Source organism: Buteo buteo, chromosome 13 (genome assembly GCF_964188355.1).
Source record: "Buteo buteo chromosome 13, bButBut1.hap1.1, whole genome shotgun sequence".
In the NCBI taxonomy this organism is placed as follows: Eukaryota; Metazoa; Chordata; class Aves; order Accipitriformes; family Accipitridae; genus Buteo; species Buteo buteo.
Window position 1 is genome coordinate 7,178,254 of NC_134183.1, and position 20,793 is coordinate 7,199,046.

General features: G+C 37.0%; 1 protein-coding gene across 5 annotated transcripts in view; it reads left to right on the plus strand.

Moving 5' to 3' along the window:
- Positions 1-19,288, plus strand: part of SPAG9 (sperm associated antigen 9) — a 65,888-nt gene extending 46,600 nt beyond the window's left edge. For 3 of the 5 annotated variants that reach the window (XM_075044409.1, XM_075044414.1, XM_075044411.1), the window contains 15 exons: positions 163-255; positions 553-720; positions 1,494-1,665; positions 2,770-2,997; positions 3,751-3,946; positions 4,779-4,901; positions 5,466-5,546; positions 6,047-6,114; positions 7,347-7,495; positions 8,638-8,809; positions 9,777-9,890; positions 11,673-11,711; positions 12,578-12,754; positions 13,552-13,689; positions 15,575-19,288. In XM_075044409.1, coding sequence (XP_074900510.1) covers positions 163-255; positions 553-720; positions 1,494-1,665; positions 2,770-2,997; positions 3,751-3,946; positions 4,779-4,901; positions 5,466-5,546; positions 6,047-6,114; positions 7,347-7,495; positions 8,638-8,809; positions 9,777-9,890; positions 11,673-11,711; positions 12,578-12,754; positions 13,552-13,689; positions 15,575-15,690 — 2,034 coding nt within the window. In that variant the 3' untranslated portion in view covers positions 15,691-19,288. The remainder of the gene's footprint in view (positions 1-162; positions 256-552; positions 721-1,493; positions 1,666-2,769; positions 2,998-3,750; positions 3,947-4,778; positions 4,902-5,465; positions 5,547-6,046; positions 6,115-7,346; positions 7,496-8,637; positions 8,810-9,776; positions 9,891-11,672; positions 11,712-12,577; positions 12,755-13,551; positions 13,690-15,574) is intronic. The other 2 variants (XM_075044410.1, XM_075044413.1) reach the window with 1 other exon arrangement.
- The last annotated feature ends 1,505 nt before the right edge of the window (positions 19,289-20,793 follow it).

Genomic DNA, 20,793 nt, shown 5'->3' on the forward strand with positions numbered 1-20,793 from the left:
TGCAGTTAAAAGAGTGTTTCTAAGGAAAACCACAATGCAAAACTTTTTAATTGTATTTAACAAAGTTTGATCAACTGATTCCAAAGACTGTAAACCTGTTCTAAAGGGGAAAGCTTTTCTGTTGTGTTTTGTTGTTTGGTTGGTGTTTTTTTTTTTGCCTAGGTTGCAAATGGTGGCCAGGGTGACAATAAGATGAAGAACTTGCCTGTACCTGTTTACCTGAGACCTTTAGATGAGAAGGATACCTCTATGAAGGTAGGATATTTACAGTGATGATATAGAGACTTGGACAACGTATAGATTGAATGTTTTTATTTTAAATTCAATTATTTTCTTTCTGAACTGAATCTGTTTCTTTTTAAAGCACAAGTGAATCAGAATTTAAGCTTCAGTAGAAATGTACATGACTTTAATCTTAATGAATTCCTTAAAATGGACTGCAGATATATAATAATTTTTATATTACTTAGCATATTTAACAATGGGTGTGTCTTTTTTTTTTTTTTTTTTTTTAGTTTAATTTTTAAGTGAAGCATTTCTTTTTCTTTCAAGCTGTGGTGTGCTGTAGGGGTAAACCTATCAGGAGGGAAAACACGAGATGGTGGCTCTGTGGTTGGTGCTAGTGTATTCTACAATGATGTGACTGGTATGGATGCAGATGGCAACAAGCAGCAAACAGGATCTCAAAGTAGCTTAGACAGACTAGACCAAGAGCTCAAGGTAAGGTCACTGTAAGGCATGTTGAATAGTTTATATAGTTAAACATCTTCACTGTATATCTGTAGATTAATAAAATATTTTGTGATCAGGTTTATTAGTAACAAATAGATTCTTCTTGGATAGTGATCAGCCCAAGGTATTTGGGTTATTGAATCCAACTACAAAAATACTGTGATTCTTTCCTGTTTTCCAGCTTGTTGGCAAATCTCAAGAGCAAATCAATTTTACATCAAAATGATCCACTGCTTAGACCAGTGGTGCCTGCTTTAAAAAACATTTGTGACAGAATTGTTCATGTTCTGACTGCCATATAAAAAAATGGGGTTTTTTAGGTGTCTGTGGCTTTGTTTAAACATGTGTTAGCCTTCATGCTTTCATGAAGAAACTATGAGGGTATATTAAAGGCATCAAAACAAAGGCTTAATTTTAAGTGCTTTGGGACATCACATTAATCTGTGGTGATACTGAGTGTGGTAGCTGGCACATAAATAGTGTTCTTATGTAGCTTTCTACTTTTCTAACTGTGTAACTGTGCAGTATAATTATTTTCTATAGTTTTCTACACAAATATGAACTATGAAGGGGTTTTATATTCCAAATGCATAGAGAACAAGTAACTACATGTAATTTTACAATGGCATTAAAGATATTTAACTTACCGCATATTTATGTATATATCTGTAGTTGATAATGTAAGAACATACAAGATCAAAGGTTCTATTCTTGTCCCCCTTCCTGTTATTCGCTTATGTTCTGCCTTTATTCTCCTTCAGGACCAGCAGAAGGAGCTGAAACATCAGGAAGAATTATCCAGTCTAGTTTGGATCTGTACTAGCACACACTCTGCTACAAAAGTTATCATTATTGATGCTAATCAACCAGGAAACATTCTGGACAGTTTCATTGTTTGCAATTCTCATGTGCTTTGTATTGCTAGTGTACCAGGTAAAGACTTGTGATGTTTTAGCTCCTGGTTTTTTAATTGTGTCTTATTCAGATTTTCTTACGCAATGAAAAACCAAAGATTTGTTAATTAGTGTGATAAAATGTTGCTGTAACACAGCAAAAAGAAGTGTTTAGTTATAGGGAAAACTACTGGATTTCTATTCTACTGTTCCACTCTTTGGTTGGCTCTTGACCTAAATTAACTCAAAGGTAGAGAGATGTCAGCAACCAAGATGAAGTATTTTGTCTGCTGCATTACAAACTGTGCAATAGTGCCAATGTTTTATGCAATTGGGAACATCACAAAAGAAAAATATGTTGGCTTTTTTGACCTCTTCAGCCTCTTGAAGATAAGTAGCAAGTCTTGGAGCTTCCTGTAGAGGGAATCCTTGTTACATTGAGAGTGTATGTGGATAGTGTAGTCAGGGAAGTTTATAGGAGGATGTTATGATTCTGGAGAAGAACTAATTGTGCTTTTGGATTTCTTGTTTCTTGGCTTATGCTTATAGAAGTCTGTAGCACTAGTTCCAGTGAAGTAGTTTTGTTTAACTATGTATAACCTGTAAAATCAAACCAGTGTAAAATACAGTAAAATACGATAAAAATTTCAAGAAACAAAGAATGATATTTCAAGTCTCAAAAGTGGTTGGGAAGGTTGTATGAGAGAAAAACAGCTTTTCTTTCCAGAACATGTATGAGAGAAAAACAGCTTTTCTTTCCAGAACAAAGGATCTATTGCAGTTAAATTCTTCATTAAGATGTAGATAGGCATCCCTGCATATATGCACTGTTATAAATCTAATTTTAATGGAAAATTTATTTGAAATAGAAACAAACTAGTTGGAGAACTCTGCAGATTGAAATATGATTTATTGACACTTGGATGTGCAGCATGTGTAGATTCTGCTTTTGGTTTTTGAGCTTTATGACTGACAGCATCTTTAATGTCTGCTGATCATGTTAAAATAAGCTTGTAGATAGGTATCTGCATGTTAAATCTCGGTTGCTGGAGAGTTCATTCAGTTTGAAGCTTAGTTTGTTGTTAGATAGAGAAGTGATGCACCTTTATCCCCACAAGAAACATGTGAGTTTAATCGGTTTCAGGGGCAAGGGAAACAGACTATCCTGCAGGAGAAGAAGGGTCTCAAGAAGCAGATCCCAGTCAAGTGGACAAGTCATCTCTGTGTGGAAGTATGACTAGCAACAGCTCTGCAGAAACCGATAGCTTGCTAGGAGGAATAACAGTGGTTGGCTGTACTGCAGAGGGTATCACAGGAGCACCTGTAGCTCATGATGCAAACGGTGGCTCACCAATGACAGATAAACAGTCAGGTATGAAAATCTTACAAGTATACTAGGGATGGCCAAACACCCTTAGGTGTAACTGAAAAATGAATGCTGTAAGTAAGTATTTAATGTAATAGCTTGTCTGTAAGAAGTGATAACATGAGTACTCTGTGGGAAATGGCCTATAAGTCTGATGTACTTGCACTGTATGACTGTAGCTGAAAACTTTGTGGAGGTGATACTAAATAGTTATAGACAATTGATTCATTCAGATACTTTTGAGAACTCTATCTTGTGCATGGTCTAAAGAGAGCTTCTAAATTATTCAGTATTTAAAATGCAGATCTTGCTGACAAATGACTAGAGAGAATGTGGATATATGCCTTAAATCTTGTAAAGTGTTAACAGAGATTTAAGGGAAGCTGCTTACTTTATAGGCATTCTTAATATTTTCTGTCAATGCCCTTCAGAGCTGTATGGCGATATGATTGTTAATGGGTATGTGGTTGTTTGACTTGTTCGTTTTTATTCTAGTTAATCACTTAAAGGGCAATCTGTGCCATCAGTCACTGGGTTGATACTTAAAGTCTATTTGACCCTTGTTGATACAGTGCAACCTACTAAAGTTTGGGTGTTTCTCATCTGATTATTTTGTTTTTTAGATGAAACATAAAATCTGGATTGTGACTGGTTATTGCAGCTATTAACTTAAGTTTTAAATATCAAGCTCTGGCTGTTTTAAATAATTGAGAATTCTTTTGCAGTTGTTAAAAGCTTTTCAAATTTTTTGTTCCATAGATGCTGCAACTGAAAGTAATTCAGTAGATGAGAACATTCCAACAGCAGAGGAGGCGACAGAAGCAACGGAAGTCAATGCAGGGACAGGAGAAGACACAGCTGATATTGCACAAACTGGAGTCTACACAGAGCATGTCTTTACAGATCCTCTGGGAGTGCAGAATACAACAGAGGCTTCTCCAGTGTACCAGCCTAGGTACATGGTCTCAATCCTCATACCTCTTAATATGTATTTAAAAAGAAAAATAGAATGTTTGTAGGAACACAACATGAGGACAAAACAACTACTCTTTTTTTCTCGTTAAATATGTTGAGTTTATATACGTAGTCTTGGTACAAGACACTGTACGCTTTGCTTGCATGAAAGAAGGGTCGCCTTTGTCTGTGAACTCATCCCTCAAGTACAGGCACCTCCAGAATGAAGTATTGAGTGTCTACCAGTTTGTCACTAAGATCTCTCACAGGCTTAATGTGAATGGCGCTGATCTAGAGATGCCTGTTTAGATTCCCTGTTTTGAGGTCAAAATAAATAAGAATTACACTCCTTTCTTCCAATCAACTGCTTGTTCAAATGTAGGTTTCTTTTCTCAGAATAGTCAATCTGTGAGTAGTTATAGGAGTGGAGAAAAAGCTTGAAAGTAATCAGTATTTCAAATCTTTAAGGAATCTTCACTCTCCACATACAGGCGCAAAAGTATCATACAGCTTTTTAATAAGTGTTTGTCTTAACATGTGCCTCTGATGTTGTGACTTTCTTATGCTGTTCCCCAGGGATATCAGCAATACTGATAGGCTTGAATGGAGCCTAAATTTCCTTGTACAAGTAAATGTACATTTGAAGAAATTCATTGTCATTGGGGTTTTCATCTGTATCGTTATACGTTTGTGCACAGTTACTGTTTTTTAAAATACCTTATGTCGTTCAAAAGCCAGTGTAGAAACCAGCAGCAATGAAGTAAATACCTAGGTTATAATCTGAGTAATCTGTGCACTTTATTCAATGTATTTTAACTGTTCGGTTTTTTTAGTACTGAGTCAGAGTTATATAAAGACGTTGCAGTTTTGCCAAATGAGCAAGATCTAGTGAGAGAAGAAGCACAGAAAATGAGTAGCCTTTTACCGACAATGTGGCTTGGAGCGCAGAATGGATGGTAAGAAAATGCTAATCTTGTTAATTTTATTTGAAAAATTATTTTAAACTTGCTTCTTGTGCCTACAGGCCTGACAACTGTCTTGAGTCAAGAATAAGTGCAAGAAGACCTCCAGAGAGCCTAAACTTTGTACGCTTAGCTACATTTAGGCATTATAGAATTCAAAAGAAGTATTGTAGGTGATTAACAAGCTCTTTTTGGCAGATAACACTTTCACCTGCAGAAAAGTTGTGGTGGGTTTTTTTGTGTGTGTGTGAGTGTAGTCAAAGAAATTATGGTCTGATAATTCCATAACTTTCAATATTTTATTATGCTAGAAAAATATATTGCCCTTTTTACTGCAGATGTACCTGCAAAGGACTTGGTAATGTTTTATGTCTCTGAAAAACCATTCTGCTGCTTACGTAGTTCTTTCTTTCAGTCTATACATAGTTTTCAGTGGAAGATGAAAACTTATTTTCCCTTTGATTGTGGATTTCAATTATAGGGGTTTTGCTTGGGGTTTTTTTCCTGTCTGGTCGACCTTTTGTAGTGCTTTTAATCCCTCCTGATTTGTCTTTGCAGCCTGTATGTTCATTCGTCAGTGGCCCAGTGGAGGAAATGTGTTCATGCCATTAAACTTAAAGATTCTATTCTCAGTATTGTGTAAGTCCTGAAAGAATGTCATGTAAATCATAATGAACTTTTGTTAAAATAGCTAAGTAGTTTTGTATTTCCTCCTCAGATATTGGGAATGTCAGTTGCCATAAATGCATGCATTTTCTTTGAGGGGCAGTGGAAAACTTTTGGGGAGTAAGGAAAATAAAAGGAATCTTGTGTCTGTTGGAAATACTGTTGCTCAAATGATGAGCTGTAGCTGTATACTTGGTATTCTTGGTAGCTGTATACTCAAAACAGTTATAGGTTGTTATGCTTGATGTTTTCTTCAGCTGTTGTAGCTAGATATATTTTAAACTTTCTGAACTGGATTTTGACGCCTTGTTACTGTCCCTTCTCTTGAGCTGTATTGTAGAAATCAAAACACTAGGGCTAACGTGAATATAAAAAGTATGCTGAAATATAAAATGTTTATACCTCACTTTAAACTTGCAGTTTCAGAAATGCAGTCTAATGGTGTGTATTCTTGTGCCTCCTTTTTTTCCCAGACATGTAAAAGGAATAGTATTAGTTGCACTAGCTGACGGAACACTAGCAATATTTCATCGAGGAGTTGGTAAGCATTCTAATAGATCTTGAAATGAGTGAAGTTGTAACAGTACTTAGGGAAGAAATGTGCCATTTTTAAATAGTGTTTTGAAAAGGTATTCCCCAATGGCCTTTTTACATGTTGTCTTGAGAAATCTTTCTGGTATTTCAGTTGAAGTTTCAAGTACCATTTTTGCACTGTCCTGGTGCGCTCCTAGAATCTTTTCTTACTCTGAGAAGGAGAATGGGATTTATCTGAGCTAAATAGCAAAGAGCCCGTTGATTAAGTCCACTTTGTTCATCACTTTTTTCATCATGCTCAGTAGTCATGTTTCCTGTGTTGTTATTAGTGTTAATAATTGTCTGCAGCCAAGTCCTTCAATGAGAATTTTGTAAGCATCCCTTCTGAATTTCTGCCTAAACCACTTCTGGACAAGTTCCGTTCTTTCAGCCTCCAGAATAAGGACCTGGAGGGGAAGGTCTTACTATAAGTAACTGGAACTTATCTGTTGGCTTGTTTCCAGACTCCCCGTTCATTTGTTCTTTTCCTTGTGGAGTTTAAATCGCTGTGCTCAGCATTTAGAAGAATTAAAGGAGCTGCATAGCACTAATGCAAATATTGGGAAAGATGCATCTGGGATGAAGTTGTTATGTTTTTAGTGTTATTTTTTTTTTTAAACTCAGACTCTAGTGGCTTACAATCCTTAAGGATCTCGAGTAAATGTCAGTGATGATCTGTGGCTTAGTTCGGTCTACAGAAGAATTTTACTTGGTGTTGAATGACCAAATTTAGTATGCTTTTAGTAGATTTCAAGTGCATTTCTTAAGATCTTGCAGCATATTTTAAAAAATCTTGACACACTGGTCAACAATTCTATGTTCAGTCAAGCAGCAAGTGCCTAGCACTGTGTGGGTAGTTGCTTGTTGTAGTGTATACTGATGCCTATCCAAGTAAAGCATTTAGCACTAGGTAACTTTCTGTTTTTAAAAATGTTTTGATATGTTTTAAACATGAGTCACTGTACAACCTTATTATATTAAAAACAAAAGAGCATTTGGAATGGTAGTAGTTAGTATAACTAGTTGCAGGGGTTTTTTTATGAGGAGCCTAGCCATAAATTTCTATTGACTTATCCAAATTATTACAGTGCTTTTAAAAAATTAGACTGGTAAGAGATTTGCCTGTACTCTTAAATAATTTTTAAACTCATAGGAACCTATGTTTTGTTTCATTTTTTGCTTTTCCTTCTGTTTTTGAAGATGGTCAATGGGATTTGACGAACTATCACCTCTTAGATCTGGGCCGGCCACATCATTCGATAAGATGCATGACAGTGGTACATGACAAAGTCTGGTGTGGCTACAGGAACAAAATCTATGTTGTTCAACCAAAGGCCATGAAAATAGAGGCAAGTTAAAATGGTGCTTAAAATAATTAAATGTTATGTTTTAATGTCGTCTCATGCTACAGCTCAAACTCCAGAGTACTCTAGAGAACAGTTATTTGTTCACCAGTACAGAAACAAGCAACCAAACAAATTTGTCTTGGGGAAATACTGTTACACTTTCTTAAGATGTTTTCATTGTTTTGGAAGACTTTAAGCCGGGGGGGCGGGGGGGGCGGGGTTAGTTCTCCACTTCTAGCTGGCCAGGAACTGATGAGTGTCCTTGTGCAGAGTTCGTAAGGCTGGCTTCCAGCTTATTCTCTATGTGCATGCCTCATTATGTTCTCCACCCACCTGTAACCTTTTCTGTAATCTGTCTTTGCATACTTTAGAGGTTTGTAAGTGTTAATCTTGAATGTACTCTCCCTCCAGTTATAGAATAGTTTATTTATATAAGGTGCATAAGCTGGTGTTTCCGCAGTGTTGTATGTGTACCTGGCATCTCAAGTACAGAAAGTGGCTAAGGTTTCTGAAAGCTATTAGCAGTATTAATACTTCAGCTTCTGCTAATTGGCCTGAGACATGGGCCAGACCTTTTGAGGGTGACTGCTTAGCTCTTCTGAAAATATCAAGCACCCAATTAATAATCTAATTTTGTGAAGAATATATATATGTATATATGGGAAAACTGAGATGGAGGAATTCATACAAGAGTGAAATGAATTGTTTTGCTGGCGGATAGTATGTATTTTGCACTGCATTGGTATGCAAGAGCAAGGCTTGACAGAACTAGGAAGAAAAAACACTTTTTGGGCATATGTATCTTGTGCTGTGACAGGAGGACCTTATAACAAAAAAGCTCTGGGTTAAATGGAGATGGAAGCCAGAGTAGGCTGGAATACAACATGTAAATGAAGACACGGTAGGAAACTACAGCTTTGAGATCACACTCCAGGGAAGGGAATCAGCATTTTTACTATTACTTTACCAGCATCATATGGTAATTGTAACTAAGCTAAACACTGTACCTGCAAGTGATTGTGCAAATCAGAGGGTCATAGATGATTTAAGAAAATTGCCAGTATTGGCGGTGTAAGAGCAACAGAGAAGTCTTTCTTACTCTTTCCTTTGTTTCATCTTCTAATTTAAAATCCAATCTTTCATAGAAGTCATTTGATGCACACCCAAGAAGAGAAAGCCAAGTGAGGCAGCTGGCATGGGTGGGTGATGGGGTGTGGGTGTCTATTCGTCTGGACTCCACCCTGCGTCTCTATCATGCGCACACGTATCAGCATCTACAAGATGTGGACATTGAACCTTATGTAAGCAAAATGCTAGGTAAGTTGATGAGAAAAACTGTAGTATTCTTACACCCCTTGCTGTCTGGAGCTTTCTTTTCCTGTTATGGATCAGGCAATTCTCACTACAAACTAGGGGAAAGGGTGGGTGGAAGGCTAGTCAAATCCTGTTTGTGAAAACTTGAATCTGTCAATCTGTAAAGCATGATGAGGATGGTAGGTCTTCTGATGCAGTCTGTTGGTCCTGCCTGATGTCTAAGATCTCTCTAAAAACTCAGAACTAATGAGGAAAATGGTGGTTGGGTTGGGCAGGCATCAATAGAGACACTAAAATCTTTCTCTTTTTTACTGTACTGATGCCTTTTTCTAAATCTAAGAGTGGGAAGAATCCATTACTTGCCTGGAAAAATTGCCTCTTTTTCAAGAACACACCAATGCAAAATAGCAAATTTTTATTGCTATTGAAGCTAATAAGTTTTCTGATGTTTTTCATTAATGTTTATATAAGAGCAGTTTGACTGCCTACATAACACAACAAATACAGGTAATTGGGCCATGGGAAATCCTTCGCAAGTATGTGCTTAGCTGGTCAGCTGCCTTCTGCTCCCCTCACAGGGCTAATGAATGAGAAATTAATTTTAATGGATGAGAAATCATTATCTTGCATCTGTAAACTCACCTTTTTGTTTGTTTGTTTGAAAAGCTGCCCTGGTACTGTAAGCCCCAAAAGACTTTTTTGCGCAGCATTATGGAGCCGTTATACCTTTTGTGCTTTCTCGCAGTTAATGTTAGTCTCTTTCTGGATAGGTTCACAACTTAATTAACAGAGTGTTTTAGCCTTTTAGGTTATCTTTAAAACTTAAATGTACTCCTCTACCTTGTTTTTGTTTGAAGTGGGAGGGAATTACTTGTCTGCGTGGTTTGGGAGTTGGAGTTAAGATTCTCTGTTATGGAACTAAAATTATTCTTGCTCATAATTTTTGATGAAAAGCATCTTTTGTTTTTAGGTACTGGTAAACTGGGATTCTCATTTGTGAGAATCACAGCTCTTATGGTGTCTTGTAATCGTTTATGGGTAGGAACAGGAAATGGTGTCATCATCTCCATTCCATTAACAGAAAGTAAGTAAAATATAAATGAATAGCACTGTGCAATATGCTGTAGACACAAAAAGAGAATATTAAACGCCATTCAGATGCTTGCTAATGGATAGAAAGCTTTACTGCCAGGTCTGAATCTTTCAGGTTTATAACAGATTGGGCCTGTGTGATGTTTAGCACCTAATCTGTGTACGTGGTTACAATTACTCTGAGCAAAAAAGCACATCTTCAAAATCTCCTGTACTTCAATTTGAGCAGAGTTGCTGTGGCTTGAATGAGAGACACTTTGAAGCCTTAGAGGTGTTAAAAGTATTAGCAGCACTTATAGAAGTATATTGCTTGGAAGAGATGGCTTTAGTTTTCTAATTAATGTTATGTTTTGATTGCCATATGATCACCAGAGTAGATTTTTGTTTGATTTGAACAAGTTGATATTGTTGCTAATACAATTTGATTGGCTTTAGCTCTTGAGAATTCATCACAAAGCTGGTATAAAGGACTGCAACAGCAGTAGTACCAACTGCTTTAAAGGACATGTTCAAAGCTACAGGAGTTGTAAACACATTCTACAAATAGGGCACTAACTTCTAGGTAAAAATCCAGTAATGCAAATCCAGGTATCTGCTTAATAACAGACCCCTCTGTCATAGGCTGAAACTCCTTGAGGGTGGGAGAGGAAGCATTCAGATATGGGCAGTTGAACCTCTGGAGAAGGAAAAAGTCCAGTTCAAAGGCAAAACAAATCTTAAGTAGGTAAAGCTTGGGAAGAATCAGTGTGCAAATTTATTGCATTTAAAATAACAAAACAACAAGAAAAAAAGTCCCATAAAAACCAACCCAACGCTTGTGCCTGAGACTAATGTTAGAACACATGGACAGAAGTTTCAGAAAATAAAATACAGAAATTTGATAGTCCTAATTGTACGGTTGTTATATAGAAAGTAGTACAGTCTGACAGGTGATATTTTAGGGTAATTGAATAGTAAAAACTCTTCATGTTGTATCTGCTTTGTTGAACAGCACATACATGCATTTTTTTCTCATACTGTTCCATTACATCGTCCATCCATTCAATAAATGTCTTTTTTTGCATTGCATGAACGTACTAAGGAAGGACAGGCTTCCTATCATGAATTTGAAATAGTTTAAATCATGCTTTCAAAAATTATAGCGCTTAATTTGCATCGAGCTCAATGTTTCCAGAGGAGTTTGTTTTGAAACAGTAGTGAACATGAAAAAAATCCCTATTAAAGCTATTCAGTTCAATTTCAGATTTGCTAGTTGTTCATGAATCAGAACAACCGTTTGTGGGTAGCCTGATGGTGGGTTTGAGAACCCTTGTTACAAATAGTCACGGTTTTCAAAAACAGTCGCATCCTTGTATAAGCAATTGCATATCTCAGTTCCCTGGGTCTCAACAGCAGGGCATCTTCCAGATCCGCAGATGATGTTTTCAAGTTCCCTTTTGAAATATGAGTTGTTCTATATTATTTTGGTAGCCTCCTGCCAAGGAAAGAGAGAAAGGGGAAACGTTGCTAATCAATAATAAACTTTATAGCGATAAAGCACATGAAAGTGGCGGTGCTTTCATTGTCCATTTTGTACGGAAACTTTTATAACAAGATGCTGTTCTTTGTGACTTTTTATTGAATCTTCTGTAATTAGATATTTACTGTTTTTAGGAGCTAAAATTTTAAGCTCTACCTTATCAAAAACCAAAATATAAGAGTGGTGGGTTCTCATTAATCCTTCTCCTCTACTGTCATACCTATCCATTTCCCCTTTCCTCCTTTCTCACTTTAGCTGTAATCCTCCACCAGGGACGTTTACTGGGGCTGAGGGGTAAGTGCAGATCCTGAACAAAAATCTACTTTCAGGCTTCTAATAGCCACTTTGAGGCTGTTTCCCACTCCTTATAGATCTACCCTTTGTATGTTCCTAAATGTTTTTCCACTTGCAGTTACTGCATTGCAGCAGTTTTATGTTTGCTAAATGGCCACCAATCTGCTCAGCAGTTTAGTATATCATCCTGTGTTGCAGCTGAACTTTCATACAGACTTTGTTTTTCTTCCAGCCAATGTGATACCATATCTTATAACTTTGTGTCATTAATCCACATCATTTACTGTCTTGTTACAAATCACTGTTTCTTTCACTACTTTGATAGTCTTTGGAATGGAGATGGCTTGTATGTCTAGCATGAGTACTTCTCTGTTTTAATGGATTTTAAAACTTCAGTAAAAACTAGATGTAGAATTATAATAGGGTAGCTCCTTCATGCCCACAGGTGGCTATATTTAGAGAATTTTTGCTGGCAAGGGGATACCCTATGATTAGTTGGAATGAAACTGTCTTTAATTATATGTTTAAGTACATTGAATTTGCTCATACTGAAACACATTAGAGGTACTTATTTTCTATGAAAGATACGGTCCTTTCGCAAATTATTTTTTCCAAAAGTAGGATATTAAAATCCGGTGTTTATGCTAGACTAATAAGAATCCTGCTCCATTTTCTGATGTACTTAAAATAACGAAGCATGCAATCTTTTTTCTTTCCAGCTCTGTCTTGAATTGGCATTGCTGCCCTCCTGTTTCATTTTTATCTAAGTTGGCTTTAGCTTTTAGATGGTACCATAAGGTTTCTTAACAAATAACCATTTCTGTAACTTGTATTTTCAAGTAGAAAACGCTTCTCTTCTTTTACAGCTAATAAAGCCGCAGCAGGCTCCGGAAACCGTCCGGGGAGTGTAATACGTGTATACGGCGATGAAAACAGTGACAAAGTGACTCCGGGAACATTCATACCATATTGTTCAATGGCACACGCGCAGCTTTGCTTCCATGGGCACCGTGATGCTGTTAAATTCTTTGTTGCAGTACCTGGTGAGGTTTTATTACCATTCTTCAAATGAACTTTCTTTTTTGCCTTCATTTGCTTAGTTAAACATAGTGTTTAGGCAAAGATAGCAAGTGCATGAAATAGTGCATTCAGAAACGTTTTATTGTGTTTTATTACCGAGACTTGTCTGATTCCCAAGTGCAGTGTTGTTTAATGGGAAGAAAAGGGTTTGGTCACAAAGGAAGAGGTGCTTTGTTTCCATCTGGGAAGAAGGTACTGTGGTGAGTGAGTGCTTGCCTATTAAGAAGGCAGTCAACTGTTAATTGATGTAAGATCCAATTTAAGAGTCTGACATCCTGCAGGAAGGATGAGCTACTAAGGGAAAAGCCCACAAAGGAAAGACTCTCAGTTGAAAAAGCTAAGAGTTTCCTAGAAGCTGCAGCGCTGGCTGAATGCCCTCTCAGTGCTTCTATGCACCTCGTGCTGGAATTAAATGACAGAAGTTTGCTTAATGGGCTGACATGCGCTGAATCTTTTCAGTTGTGTGTCTGAAAGTCTTTAAGTCTTGTTTCAATGTCATTCTCTAGATCTGCATACCTGTGCTGTGAAATCTATCAAGAGGCATTTAATTTTCTGGTTTCCATTGAACTGACCTGAACAGATTCTTCATCTCTTTAGAGAGATGAAATCAGAGCAAAGCTAGCTTTCTGTCCCTCGCTGAAGAGATACTAGAATCCAAACTTAAGTGTATCATTAGGCATTAAGTATATCATCCAATGACCAAATACAGCTGGTATTATTCTGTGAGATGTGGCATAAAAATGTTTTGTTTTTAATCCAGGTCAGGTTGTTTGCCCACAGAGTAGTGGTGGAACAGAGCTAACAGCTGATAAACCAGCCCAAGAGTCCTTCAACCAGAGTCCCTTAAAATCGATGTTGGTGATAAGTGGTGGAGAAGGATATATTGACTTCAGAATGGGTAAGAAATACTGAGCTTAAAATCAGTTGTAACCTCTTCATACTGAAAGGTCATTAACCATATAATAACTTCTGTTGTGATTGCAGAGTGCATTTGTGTGGTCAGTCAGTGTATAGTCTTTATTAAGCAGGTGTGAGGATAGAAGTATCTCTATTCTCCCCAACATACACCTTCAACTTACTCTTCTCCTCCCAATAAACCATGACCTCTGAGTTGCCTGTGTAAAAAGGTTTATTTGAAACTCTGCTTTGGAGTCATGTACCACATTACCATTTATACTTTGTCTTACTTAGACAGGTTAGTCTTCCGTCTCAAACTGCTGGAAAATACATCCTTAGTTACTTAAATATGCAGACTGACTACAAAAAAAGTCATGTATTAAGTGAAGAACACTCAAACTAAAATTTACTCATTTTTGAGTGAAGGGAAAAAGTAGCTTGCTGTTGTCTTTGCATGCCCTTCTTATTTTGATCACTGTTTTTTTCAGGTAGCACTTTTGCATGATCCTACAACATAAAAGATTTCTTGTGTAAACTTTTTTTTTTTAATTGAAGCTGCTGGGGAAATAGAACAAAATGAGAGTGGTGGTTGTTCTATGCTTAGAATATGCAGCTAGACACCTTGACAAAAAGTGCCTAAAAGAAGTCATAACCCCTGGACCTGGTTCTGACCTTTTGCCTAAATCTGTCTAGAGTGTTTTTCAAAAACAACCAACAAAAAAAAACCCACAAAGAACAGTACAAAGACAACCCATGAAGGCCAGCACAAATTCTGTCATCCCACTAATCATTGAAAAACATGTTCCTGCCGGTAACCCCAGTGGAGTTACGGGGGAGGCAGGACTTGAGGCAATTCTGTGCCACGCTGTAGTGAGTAGTAAAAACTCTGCACTTTTTCCAAGCGGGTATAGCCACATACCAAATGTGCGTTTTGCTGTCCTTGTGGCATGATGCAAAGCCATGAAGTTAAGCGTCAGTACTATAGCTGCATTAGCTCAGCCATTACCACATTAGTGCAGCAAACTGGCTCAAGAGCAAGTTCAGGCTATTCTATGTTTAGATTTCTCACACCTCCAAAGTAGTCTAACCAGAAAGCCAGCCAAACTGTGACTTGAAACCTTCCTGAAGTTGTAGGTCAGTTCCCATTTCATCTGATTAAACTGACGTTCTTCTGTACCACAAGACTGCCTCTGTATTGAGGTTTATTACTGTCTACGTGCAGTTTTGTTTAGTGGTTAGTCTGTCACCTTTGATCCAAGTCAGCTCATGTCACCAAGAGCTTAGACACAGTTACAAAACTGCTCTTCTCTTCTGAAGAGCAATAATGGAGAATACGCTTAAGTCTGTCTTGTGCCAGTGTGTGCAGCGTTGTGACAAGCTAGGATAACTAGAACAAGAGGAAAGAAGGGGAAAGGTTCGTCATAGATGTGAATGTGGTGCTGTCTCCCTTGTGCTCAATTACTGCTCTTATTTCCAGAGCACTTTATATGGTTTATGTGTTTATGCTAGCACACTTTCTCGTCATATAACCATCTCCCTTTCTATCTGGGAGATACTGCAAGTTTGCAAGTTAGGTTGTTTTTCTGCCTTAAAGTGTTATAAGTAATGAAATGTGTAGAACATGGATACTTACGAAACCGCATTTAATTTTGGTGGCTAGAACTGAAGAATATGACCATCAGAATACTAGGCTCTGAAATAATTATGCAACAGACTTTCAGTTTGTAATGTATATATTCAGTCTTGAATATGCTTTTACAAGAGCATATGGCAACTACTGTCTTTTATAGCGTTTTGCTTGTAAACCTGGATGTCGCTTGTCTTGCTCCATTTGGTGTTAATACTGTTTTTTATTGTGTGCCTGAATCAAAGCTGCTGTTTTTCAGGTGATGAAGGTGGAGAATCTGAACTCCTTGGAGAAGCTCTACAACTTGAACCTTCTGTAGCCAAAGCTGAGAGGAGTCACTTGATAGTGTGGCAAGTAATGTGTGGCAGTGAGTGAGCCTGTAGGATGCAGCTGGAGACCTTAAAGAAAAAGAAAAAAAAAAAAAAAAAAGGAAAAAAAAAGCTTCTGCATGTTTTTTTATTTTGTGAAACCTGTTTCACTACATGATGTTGAAGCATTTCTTTGCTGTTTAACTTTATCTTGCAAATCTGTCATACCTTTAACTATACAGGAATTAGCTTGTGCTGGTTTACTGCACCCGTGTTACATGGAACAGTATAATGAAATCAGATCTTTCTCAAAATTGGTGTGCACACCATAGTAAGCAACTGAGACATTAGTTTTACTGTACCACAGCAATCTAATGTAGTTCACTTCTTTGGTAGTCTCACTTGAGTTCAGCTTTATTACAACTGAGCTTCATTTCACTGTATAATGCATTGAGTAAAACAGCAAAGTTATTCCCAGAGTATTAAAAAATTGACAAATTATAAGATGGATTATTAAGACTCATCCAAATATTCAGTGAGGGCTAAAGCAAACTGTAAATTTCAGCTTCTGTTTTCAAACCTGGAAAGTCTTGCTTATATAGTGTATACGGTTTAATTTGTTACATTCATCAGAATATCTGGGGGGAAGAGGGGATTGTATAGGAATTAAGATGACAATATTTAAATAAAATCACATGTTTTCACTATTGAAACTTAAAGTTTGAGAACTGCTGCCCTCAATAATGAGCAATTTTGAGCATAGTGTTTTTCCATTTCCCTGACACGGAACAACTTGGTTTCCAAAGGGTATTCTTAGGATGATATAAATTTGAAAATAACTGTAAAATTCTTGAACAGGGGATATGTTTTTGTTCTTTTCTTGTCTTAACTCCTTATGTCCTAAGCACTAGAATGATCTTCTCTGCCTAGCTGGTCAAACTCATGAGGCACTACATGTGTGAAGGTTAGAGACCTCGATTAGAGCATGAGAAAAGACTGAGAGTGTACAGGAAAAATGCATTCTGCCCAAGTGAGATTGTAAAGGAACTTTAGTGCCAGATTATTAGGTACAAAATGTATTTTTTTGTAGTTGCATACCCCAGTTTAGTAAAAAAAAAAAAAAAAAAAAAAAGTTAGCAACAATGTTAGCAGGTAACACTAAGATTGAGTAAATTGATGAAAGTCAGAAGACTCTAATATTAGGCTGACATTCTGTCTACTCACCATCTATTTTTTTAACCATAAGTGTGAGTTGAAGACTGTCTTGCTTTTACCTTGAATTTCCTACATTAGTATCAGTCCTAAGTTAAATACTTCATGATTTCTGTACTTCAGAATACATTAAAACCGAGATTTGCTTTTTCATTTAGTCTCTGGAAAGTAAAAGTTTTGAGGGGTTTTAATAAACATCCAGCATTTACCCCCAAAAGGCTGGGACTGTTCTGTTCAGATTAGCAGAGAAATTTAGTAACTTGATTATGTGAGAGAACGGAACAGTTTCAGAGGAGTAAATATAGAAACACTTTTTTAAAACTGCCTAAACATTTTTATGCAATAGGAGCAGTTCTGGTCTATCAGGCAAACATGTGTTTATATATTTTTCTTAATTTTTTAAATGAACACATTTAGCTGAGGTCTATTGTGTAAATATATATTTAGGCAGCTTTTTCAAATGCATATCATAGCTGATAAACCAGAAGAACTCCATTCAGGTCTATTGGTTAGATTTATATGTATAAATACTTTTTAAGCGACATATTTTGTACACAGCTGTTCCTCTCGTAAATATGTATCTAGGACATGAACTATGATGTAGTAAAAATCCTTATTAAAGATGTCTAATATCTTGGTAGTATTTTTCTCTTCAGAATGCCAAAAGTGATGAGAGCATGTTGTTCATAATTTGCTTTCCAAATTCATCTTTAATGTCACTCCTAAAGTACTTTGGCTTAAATATAAAGTCTGGGAGCTTTTTAAAAATTATACAAATACAGAAAGTAAACTGAGTAAACACTCTTAGAAAGACCTATTTAAAACTTACATAGACATGTATGCTGAACCTGAAGCACATCTGAATTAACTTACAAAATTGGATGTCTAAGAAAAATGCTGTCTAAACTTTTACTGTTGTGCAGAATCTTCACTGTGAGTGGTGCAGTTTCATTGCTTCTCCTGCCATTTTCTTAATATTTTTTTTTTTTTCCTCTCTGGAAAACACAGTCTCCAAAGCTTTTACTCACTGGTTGATTGTCACATTCTCATGTTCTCAGAAAAAAAGCGCACAATTCTGTTCCTTGGTTCTTGTGTAGCATTTTATTTGTAATTAGCCATGAGCTGTTTTCTCTGAACGGCTTTACTGCTATCAACTAGAGCAGTTCAATCTGGCAAGTGTGTACCTGGTCTTTTGCCAAATGTATCTGGTCCACCGTGCCATTTTAGTCACCTCAGTGGGCCAACTCTTGCAAATTTTTCAGAGAATGATTGTTTCTGTCTAAAAGTGGAAGGGTTTTAAAGAAAACAGTAAGTTAACTATGTACCGCTGTGGGTGTAGATAAAAGGCATGTGCACTTCTCTGTATTTCTCATTTAAAAACTTTATCCCCTGTCCTAAGGTACAGTAGATTAGATGGGTCCCTGTTGTCATCACAGTGCCCTGGGATTTCTAAACTCTATTTAAGGTCGCTTTGAATGGTGAATAAAGCACGTGAAAACTCAGGCACTGAGATGACAATACACTCCTACAAATCCGTCTCAAGAATGTGTTTATGCATACACTCATGTGATTAAAGCATCATATAAATAGGAGCTAATCTCTTGATAGCTACAGCTTGTTAATAGTTTGGAAACATTTCGAGCACAAAATATGCAGCACATTTACTTGCCTGGGTAAGGGTGTTTGCATGGTAAAGGTGAAATGCGTTGTATAAGCTGCTGCATTGTCCATTTCTTGTAAAGGTCTTCCTGCGTTGGATCAGATAGAGCTGGCAGAGCGTAGACACTTTATCATAGGCTGCCTTAGTAACAAACAAATGTTAAATCTGTTTTATTATACTAACTGTTCTAAAGAACGTGTGTCTTTTAAAATGCTGTGTAACTGAATATTTATTTCCATGTGAGTATTATAAAAGTTACCAAAGGATTAAACCTGACTTAGCACTCTTGTAAGCGGCCCTGTTGAGACGGGGTCTTGTGAAGGCCCTGCTCTGTAAAAGAGACACGGTAAACTCAAATACAGTTCTTTAGGGAAATTAAATGTTTTTTCTAACAGGGTTATGCCATATTGTAACAACCTGTGTTGCACCTCAAAGCATTTTTCTATACACTAAATGTTTTTCCCGCCCTCTAACAAGATTAAGTTTCCTTTATTAATTTTGTTGATGCACATTTCTCAATCTTTTAAGCATATATTTTAAACATTTTATGGTCTGTAATTTTTGGAAGTTTTGTCTGTTGGACACTTTACGCTGAATTTTACTTGCCTCTGTAATCCGAGATGGATACTACAGCGTTAAACTTGCTGTCTGTTAAAACTTGAGGCTTCTTTTCTGTGAGCAGAAAAGCTCATATAGCAGTGTAGTTATTTCAGTATTTATTTCTATTATTGAATCCATGGGGTTCAGAATGTAACTTTGTACATGAAATATATATAAATATGTATATGAAACATGCATTGGATTGGTGTGTTCTTTGTAGTCTCATGTTAAGTTCAAAGGTTTTTGATACTACCAGAAGGCATAATAATTGGGTATTTTACACTAGCAGCCAAATATTGCCATCATAAATACAAGTAGTGTAATATATTTGAGTCAGCCCACGGATAGCAGTGTAATCCCGCTCTCGTACTGGGCCTAAGCAAAAACTCTGAAGAAAAACTTTGCTCCCTGACTGGCTCCCAAATGCCATCTTCGCCTCTTACGTGGCCCACAAACCCACTGGTTCATAGGTTAAGAATCTAGAGGAGATCTGCTTAACTGCAGCTCAGATGAAATAGGCACTGGCACTGGAATTTATTTTTCAAGTTTTCTTAGATGAATCTTTGGTAAGGTTCTAAGCAAAAATGCATGTTGGTTACTTACTGCACAGCAAAGGAAATAGTGTATTTGTAAGGCAGAAGAACGAGGACTTGGTGAGAAGAGGTTGATTTCTACTGCAGAAAAGGAACACTTGGCTAGAGCCAGGTTTAAATTGTTTCCTGGCTCACCTGCCGCTTTCTAACCACATTTGTCCCAGCAATTTATCTTGATTAATATGTAACAAGTGGCCATGCCACTGAAAATGTTTGCTTAACCTTTGTTGTAATGGATTGGGGTGGCCCCCTCCTCGCACAATGACAACTTTCTGTCCCCTGGTGTGCCAGGGGCAGGATGCTGTCTAGTCCCTTAATTCGCCCGTGGTAATGTGCAAGCATATGTTACTCTTGCTTCTCTCCGGCTGTAGTAAAGGCCTACGTAAAGTTGTTGCTTTTGAATACCTCTAGGATGCAAATACTTCATACTTGCCTGTGCAAACATAGGAATCATCCAGGGTTCAGAAAACGTGAAGTGTCCTCTTACCAGTGTTGTACCAACTTGAAATTTTATCATCTTGGTTCTTAAAAAAAAAAAAAACAAAAAAAAAAAAACCCATCTTTTTGCTCATTTACTGGAGTTCTCTCGCAAGACTTTCGCCTCTCCAGAGCGGATGTACTGACAAATTTCCCTCTCCTCACAGTGTTTATTTGCAGGATGTGTCCTTTCACACACATGTCACATCATTGCACTGTGCTAAGACAGTGTGTGTATGTATTAAATAGGAAGAAGCATCATAAATCTTTACTCTGGAAATGTTTAAGCTCTTCTGGCAGCCCTGACAGCCCCTCAGGTGTGTGGGTAAGTAATTTAATTTTTCAGATCCTGTGTTAAGAGAAGTGCTAATAGAATTGTGAACTAGGTTAAGGTGTTACAAATTATATTTGGAGACTGAAGTTTTAAGCCGTTATAAATACCCAAGACCTTCTGCAACGAACGTGGTGATAATAGGAAAAGCACTCAGTTTCTGTAGCAGATTTTTAAAAAGTTATCTCAATTGTATCAGTCTCCTATAAAAAGAGGTATTCAAATCAGAATATGAAAAATGTTAATAATCATACAGGAAATAAAAATGTTTCAGTATGAATGCTCTTTATTGGAAAA